The sequence below is a fragment of the Alosa alosa genome, chromosome 10 (genome assembly GCF_017589495.1).
Source record: "Alosa alosa isolate M-15738 ecotype Scorff River chromosome 10, AALO_Geno_1.1, whole genome shotgun sequence".
Classification (NCBI taxonomy): domain Eukaryota; kingdom Metazoa; phylum Chordata; class Actinopteri; order Clupeiformes; family Clupeidae; genus Alosa; species Alosa alosa.
The window spans coordinates 18,143,862-18,151,728 of record NC_063198.1 but is presented as its reverse complement, the minus strand read 5'-3'; the positions used below and the strand labels follow the sequence as shown (position 1 = coordinate 18,151,728).

At 46.8% G+C, this 7,867-nt stretch overlaps 1 protein-coding gene across 1 annotated transcript in view; it reads right to left on the bottom strand.

Annotated features, from left to right (window-relative positions):
- Positions 1-3,442: 3,442 nt before the first annotated feature.
- trim62.1 (tripartite motif containing 62, tandem duplicate 1) overlaps positions 3,443-7,867 on the bottom strand; it is a 56,751-nt gene continuing 52,326 nt past the window's right edge. The window contains exon 6 of the mRNA XM_048254986.1: positions 3,443-5,097. Coding sequence (XP_048110943.1) covers positions 4,547-5,097 — 551 coding nt within the window. The 3' untranslated portion in view covers positions 3,443-4,546. The remainder of the gene's footprint in view (positions 5,098-7,867) is intronic.

Genomic DNA, 7,867 nt, shown 5'->3' with positions numbered 1-7,867 from the left:
CACCTCCACCACCCCTCCAAGGTGACACACGGCTGCCTGCCATCATGGCTGAGGGAATCTTTTACATTCCATTTCATCACTCACCGCACTCCTTCATCAGCTTCATCAAAGCAACACAACACATCTGTGATCATCACACCCACAATGAAACCATGACCTTGACGTGCCTGGCTCTGTTCTTTACCAACTGAGCCACAGGAGATCAATGTAAATCCTGTACAATGTACAGAATCGGTAAGGTTGATTCAGACCAAGTGAGGCTTACTTGACTGGTTTGTTTTCAAGCTGGCTAGAGAGTGTCATGGAAGGACATGACTATAGGAGGCAAACTGCAGGCGTTGAAAGCACAGTCTAGTTGGCAGCACTGCAAGAGTTGTACGAAATTTACAGAAAGAGAAAAGTGAGCGGAGGGGGGGGGAGAGCAAGAATGCAACCGTCACAATCCTTGTCACATCACTGTCTGCCGAGAGACAGAGAGCTGCTACCAGGCAAAACGCCTCCTCGCTTCACCCAAGCAACCCGAGCCAGGTGCGGCCCGTGATAGCACTGTGCTGGGATTTCATTTCAAAAGGACACGTCGAGCCTTAGGAATCAGATCCGTCCGAGCGGCTCCTCGCTCTCCCGGGGAGCAGTTAGCTCCATTACCCTACGCGACGCAGAAAGAAACCAATCAAGTGCGCGTGCAATAGACGGGCGGCAGGGAGGTTAGATAACGGGGCCTCTGGGGCGGCGTGTCAAATGCTTGCCACGGGATGGAGGTGAAACGCGTGTAATGAGGGACGTAATTTAAGGATCGATTCGGGATTTAACCATCCATTAATTAAGGGGACATGAATACGATTTGATTTTAAAGTGAACTGGCAGTCTGGCACTGACATTTTTTTTAATTAGGAGACACAGTACTCAAAAATCCTCCATAGAATCCTCCATAGCTAGAGCAAGATTGTGTCGTGAAGCCTTGCGCACGCGCATTTCTGCCGAAATAGATGCCCGATAAGTGCCCAAAAAGCCTGTCACAAATCTTGAGCGGTGCGGCCTTTGAAGAAGACGATGGAATATTGCAATTAAAAATGCAAGACTAATGATTATGCGCCTCATATCGAAAGCACTCGTCAAGGTTTAGAGAGGTGAGACTTATACAGCATCCTGCTATGTCCATTCTTAGAGAGGACATAGCAGTGGCCAAAGTGGCTTGTCCATCAACCCTGGATTTATTCTTTTGACTTGATTCAATCTTTTCCTGCTGGTTAACCTGGGAACACCCAGAGACCACAACTACACAATTGCGAGTGGGTCTGGAAAAGCTTAATTAACTTACGACTTCCAGCAGGGGCGTAGCAGTGAAATTAAACTTAAATTGGTACATTAAACCAAGGATTTAAATGCTGTTATGTACTCAATTCCAAAGAAATACACGTCCATGCCGGATTAGCAATAGTATTTGCGTGCCCGTGCTTTATGGACATTGGAAACGGTCCCTGGGCCAGACGGAAGTGCAGAGCAAATCCCAAATTTGCCGAAAGGTCGTATGGGTATTCCCAGGCTAATGGTTAACTACACTGGGAACTAAAAAGTCTTTGAGGGAGATACATGGAAATATTCTCTGTATGCACACATTTCTTTGTTTTCATACACACATCACTTGTTCAATGCCACGATTGAAGTTATGAGTTTCAGTTTTCTTTTTTGGAAGTTTCAAAATGATCAGAAGACATGTGAGGTGTGTTGGTTTCATCATCATTTATTCATACATTAACACATTTCTCATGAAATCTCTAGCCGGCAGACACCAACTAGAGAGTGTTTATGCAATGATGGGTGCAAAGCGGCTGTCAACGACACAATCATCATCATCTTCATCATTATCATCATCAGTAGGCTATAATAATCATCATCATTATCCATAACAAGCGTAAATAATAAATCATCTTTAATATTTGACATATCCCACCACCAAAATAATAATCAACCCCAGATTCAGATTAGAAAGTCGATGAGGGTGGGAGAAGGACCCAATGTGGTACGAGAGACCCCACAGAAGTCCTGGGTAGGTTTGTTCAGCAACACTACATCCAACAAGATCTGCAGGGCTCTGCCCTGACACTTAAACACAACATGACTCAGATTACACACAGCAACAATCGTGCATGGACAACCAGGAGATCAGGAGGTCATTCGGTCTGGTTTGTATGTGGCTGTGGCTGAGTGTGGGTTGGTCTCTATGTGTGTGTGTGTGTGTGTTAGAGAGAGGGAGAATGTGACACAAAGTGACAAACCATATGAGCAAACATAGAAATGGAGGGGACAAATGACATAGTGCAGAGGCAGAGGGAGAAAAAGACAGACAGAGAAAGAGGGAGAGCTGCTAGTGTATGTTTGTTTGATCTTATGTACACATGATTCTCAAAATGGGCATGAGGTCTCCATCTGGACTTGGTCATCCGTCTGAGGTGCTAACACAGAGCTGCTGCCCCAATCTGTAGTTCTTCCTCTGCCAGTACCACGCTACTCTCAGACGCTTGTGTTGCGTTACTGCATGCCGGTGGGTTTTCCCGACGTTCGTTATGCATGCATTTGGACAGGATCAGTGCTGCAGTGGTGGTTGGTGATGCTTTGAAGCTGCAGATGGCTCCTAAGAGCCCGGAGAGCCCAGCGTGGCTTGGTAATTGAGCCTTGGAGAATAACAGGGCACCAAGTGTTTACACTGCGGAAGTGGCAAACATGCCTTCAGGAAATACACCTTCATATGACACATGCACACACCCACATCCTGACAAACATCTGAGAACAGAGGAGGGACATGCACATACACATACACACACACACACACACAGACAGTCTTCTAAGCTCATACTTGTATCTACTCTGCCAGTGGCTCAGATCTGTGGTCTTGTTGTGCACTTCCCAAATCAAGTTGCATTGTGCAGCTCTTATTTAGAGAGCCCTGGGGGAAGAAATCAGTGGAAAACCCCTTGCGCATACAGTTTTGCAGACTTAGCAGTCTGCTAACAGCCATCTAAACCTGCCCTACAAACTTCATTCAAGACACACGGCGCTGCCTCAACCCCTTTAGGAGGATGTATAAGGAATGATGGAGCACTGAGAAATGGACGTAAGCATGGACGAGGTCAGTGGCGCAGAGCCGTGGCCATGGGGACAGGATGGGAGGTGTGTGATATGTAGAGATAAAAAGAAAAACGAAAAGAAAACCAAAAATAACACAGTCACAACAACGACATTAGCAACAGTTTGCCACCTTCCTTGCATCCCCCTAGCAGCAGGTGCCACAGCCTGTGTGAGAGGATCTCTCTCTGCGGCCTGATTCACAAAAAGACAGACAGGTGGATGGAATGATGCACACATACACACACATATATGGCAGTCACTTAGAAGCAAATAGACAGCAAAGCGTACAAACACAGACACATCTGAAGCCCCCCACCCCAAAAAGACGCACACCCACACACACACACACACACACAGCTATCCCCTAACCCCCACACACACACAAGCCCACAGACACACTGACATTCACAATTACTGCTGTAGCTAGATACTTCGTCTGCCTGTACTACTGGGTAGAAGGGAGCAGCAGCAACAGCAGCCGACACGTCCACTTGCTCCTGAGGAGGGGTAAAGCCCAAAGAACCACACACCCGACTCCAGCTGCTGACCGCAAGGAGTGGGAACAGAGCAACGGCCAGGTCTCTGCTTTTAGAGTGAGGGGAGGAGTAGGGGAGGGAGGAGGGGATGAAAAGGTCGGCCACTACCAGCACAAGATGCTCACTGCACCAAATCACATCAAATAAAACATATAAAACAAGAGGGTGGCATAGTGGTGCTAGTGGGACTCCACAAACACACCAAAGCCCATTGCACAAAGAAGAAGTAAAAAGGCGACACGTTTACTACGATGACCCCTGCTGAGAGGAATCATCTTCTGCATTCCAACCTTTATATTAATTGTATTGTTATTTGTATGTCATTTTGGACAAAAGCATCTGCTAAATCCCATAACCATAATCATATGAAGAATGGTTATAGATAGTGTGTGTGGGCACTGTCTTCTGGTCATTGCAACTGGGGAAATTGATTGTGGACTGTAGAGAGATTGCAAATGATCCCCTTCATAAAGCTTTGAGAAACCAATACAGGTGCCTTGGCTGTGCTTAAGTCTGTCTTTCCCATTCTTTCTCACACACACACACACACACACACACACACACACACCAGTCTTTGTGATTTCCACACCCTCACATATCCAAGGGCTACCATAAACAATACTGCCACAAAACCAAATGTCTTATATCAGACATTAAACCTAAAGGACAGAACATTTGCTTTGTTTGGTTTTTTTTATACACCCTGTATGCTTTGTATTATCTGATTTTTTTTTTTTTTATCTGAAGTCAGTAGATGTGGTGGTCTTCAGCAGAAAGAGGAATCAATGGCAGCATCAGCAAGTTCTCCGCCACATTCTTGACTTTTTTTTTTTCCTTTCCTTTCCCACAGTGGTCAACTCCCGGGACAGTGCGAGCGAGCGCGTCTATAGGCGGACGGTGTTGATGCGGAGCGGCTGGACGTTCTTGCCGTTGGCGTGACTCTGGCCGGGGCTAAAGTAAGGGTAGAGCTTGGCGGGGAACTTCTCGCGGTAGGTGTAGAGCCAGGACATGTCGTCGGCGTTGTAGAAGACCAGCAGACCCTTGGGGTAGTCCAGGTAGACGCCCACCTTCTCCAGCTTGCTCTTGACGTTGAGGCGCGTCCAGGGCTCGGTGCAGGCACTGTACTGGTTGCCGTCGTGCATGACGATGCAGTAGAAGCCGCGGCTGGGCTGGATCTGGATGCTGCCCTTGCGCGACACCGTCTCGTTGGCCACGCCGATCATCCACTGGGTCTTCTCCGACACCATCACCTCCCAGTAGTGGACGCCGGCGCCGAACGCCTCCGAGCCCAGCACCGACACCTCCACGTCGAAGCGCCGCGGCGAATCCTGCAGCGGCTGCGGGTGCAGGTTGCCGTACGCCACGATGGTGCAGTCGTCGGACAGGATGAGGCGCTGGTGCGCGGTGATGGGGTCAAGGGTCAGCGCCGCGGGAACTGGAAGAGGAGAGACAAACAACAAGGCGGAGATAAGCCTTTGCAGCATCAGGTTAAGTACGTCAAGTTAAAGATAGAATTTACGGTTCATAACGTTACACCTACATGACTAGTACACACATGCTGCTCAAATACAGATTGCCCATTTATTAAGCTTGTGCAGTAGCAGCAACAAGGATTACTGATAGGTGGATAGATAGATACTGTAGATAAATAGATACTTTTATTATTTATTATTTATTATCTCTGCAGGGGAAATTCAGATGTCCAGCAGCCGTGTGTTGTCTACCAACAAGCATTCACACTGCAATACACTCATAAAAACCGTGATCTGTACATAATTTGTATGAAAATGAGCTAAAGGGTAAAAAGCATTACTAGTTGAACATGCAGTATCCACAGATGAAGATTAATCTAGAACTTTAGTTTCGAATGACTAATATTAGAAGCCTATCTAAAGATGGCCTATTGATTTAGCTTTAATTGATGAAAATGAGCTTTAACATGAATATGTAGTCTTCACAAACACATGACTAATACATGTTTCACATAGTTACACAGATAACTATAAATCATACTAAGAAAAGAGTAACCATAATTGTTTATTGATTCTGAGATGCAGGAGGTGACTACTGAGGGTTGGAGTAACATGAAGTAGATAGTCTTCTCATAAATCATGAATACATGTCCTATACAGATTCCCTATTAAATCTTACCTTTACTACAGCTGGAATATGCTGCATACTGACCAAAATAAAAGTTGCTCTTTACTATTGATAACTTTAATCTTGCCTAAAAAACAAGCATTATGCCATAATTGCATTCTGATTGTTTCATCTAATTTAAATGTACGTCTTCGTTGCCAGTTGCCAGTTGCCTTTGCCAGTCTCGCCTGTGCAGTTGCAAATTACTGGAGAGACAGCTTTAAACAGCACATCTGAACAACATGCTCACTGATGTTCCCTGGCTTTGAACAGCTAAAGTACACAAAGTGCAGCAAAAGCAAAAGGAAAGACAGCGAGTCAGTGACAGACAAGTAAAGTGCTACTAGGAGAATTGAATGACAAGCTAAGAAAACACATCGGAGAGAACATATGAGGGGGGCTAGTGGAGTGAGGGACAGAGACACCTTGAGGGCGACAGAAAGAGGGACGTTAAGGGTCCAGTAATGGGAGCGGTGAACATGAGACGAGCAGAGATGACCGGCTTGTCGAAAGAGTGAGGCAATTCAGAAGGCAAGGCTAGTGTGTGGTATAGGAAAGGGTGAAGGGGCGGAGGGAGAAAAGAAAAACAGAAAAATAGAACATGTCTTTTGCTCTCAGCAGGACATTAGACAAGACAAAGAGGCATAATCAACAGCAACAACAACAACAACAACAACAACAAACAACTGCCTCTTTCATCCAGACTTCCCATCATGCTCTACTCCCTGAGCTCATCTGCCAGCATGTTAGCGCTCGGGCTAACAGTGATTTACCAGACTCTATTCCCCCCTCCACCACCACAACACTTCAGCCAGAGATGGGGAGTAACCTGACAGAGAAGATCCTCCACTCCACCCTCCCCGCCCTCTACAAAAACGCTTGAATTTCCCCTAGGGATCAATAAAGTATCTATCTATCTACTTTCCAAGGGAGAAGCAGCGATAGCAGCTGGCCTGTTGGAGAGTTCTCCCCCGCCTCCTAAAACACTTTGGCGGGGAGGGGCAACGATGGAGAGCTGTCTGGCACCCCGCTGTGCCGGGCTAGATCAAATGGGCCGAGAGGAGGAGGAGGAGGAGGAGGGGGGGAGGAGGAGAGGAAGGGGAGAGGAGGAGAGAGGACGCCGCTTCCAGCTCTGCCCATCACTGGTGCTGATGCAGCTGGACCCCTTGCTGAGGGGCAGGGAGACTGGGCCACTTGCGCTGCTCATGGCTGCTGCTTCATCACATTTCAGGCGAAACTTCTTCTCCTCTACTTCCAACACCACTTCTGGCACAGCTACGAATGCTGGCCAATACCACGACTATGAGCTCATGTCTTTTATCTGTCAGATATGATGTTAAATTAGTCTTTTGGTCAGAGCTATAAAGACCACCAATGCTCTTTTTATCAAAGCCGTTGCAGAGCAGTGCTGTTGCACATCCAATTCTTAAATGCTAAGTGTTTGGCTATTTAGTCAAGCTTGGCTCTGTGAAAAACTTGGACAATGAGATTGCGAGCAGGGCCATGTTGGAGCGAACGGAAGCCAGTGTGAAGCGGTGTTGTTCTGCATGTCATGAACACAAAAAAAACTGCTTTCCAACTGTGTAGGCAGCAAACACTGTAAGAGGATTTCAGGGCAGCAGCAGACTGTTTTTTTAAAGGGGAAATGAAATGAATGGGTGCCATATTGCTAATTCAAAACAGCTGTTGCCAAATCCATAAGAAAAGAGGAAAAAAAACATGACCATCATCATCCCATTATGTATTACTTTAGCAATGGGGGGATGTGCAGTCATATGCAGCATGTGGTGGCAGTGGCAGAGGCAGAGGCGTGACTGTCTGGCTGGCTGGGGCCTCCGCCGTCAGAGGAATGAGACTCTACTGCACACAGAGAGAGATCTACTGGGATTAAGAGAGACGGAGAAGAGTGATGAAGCAAGGGAAAGATGGCAAACACAAACAGAGCACAGAGAAAGGGGGGAAGAGAAACCGAGAGACAGGGAGTGCTTCCTGTGTACTATCAAGAGGGGAAACCATATCAAAAGTAAGTGTGGCCATAAATACATACGATGCATCAGACATACAGG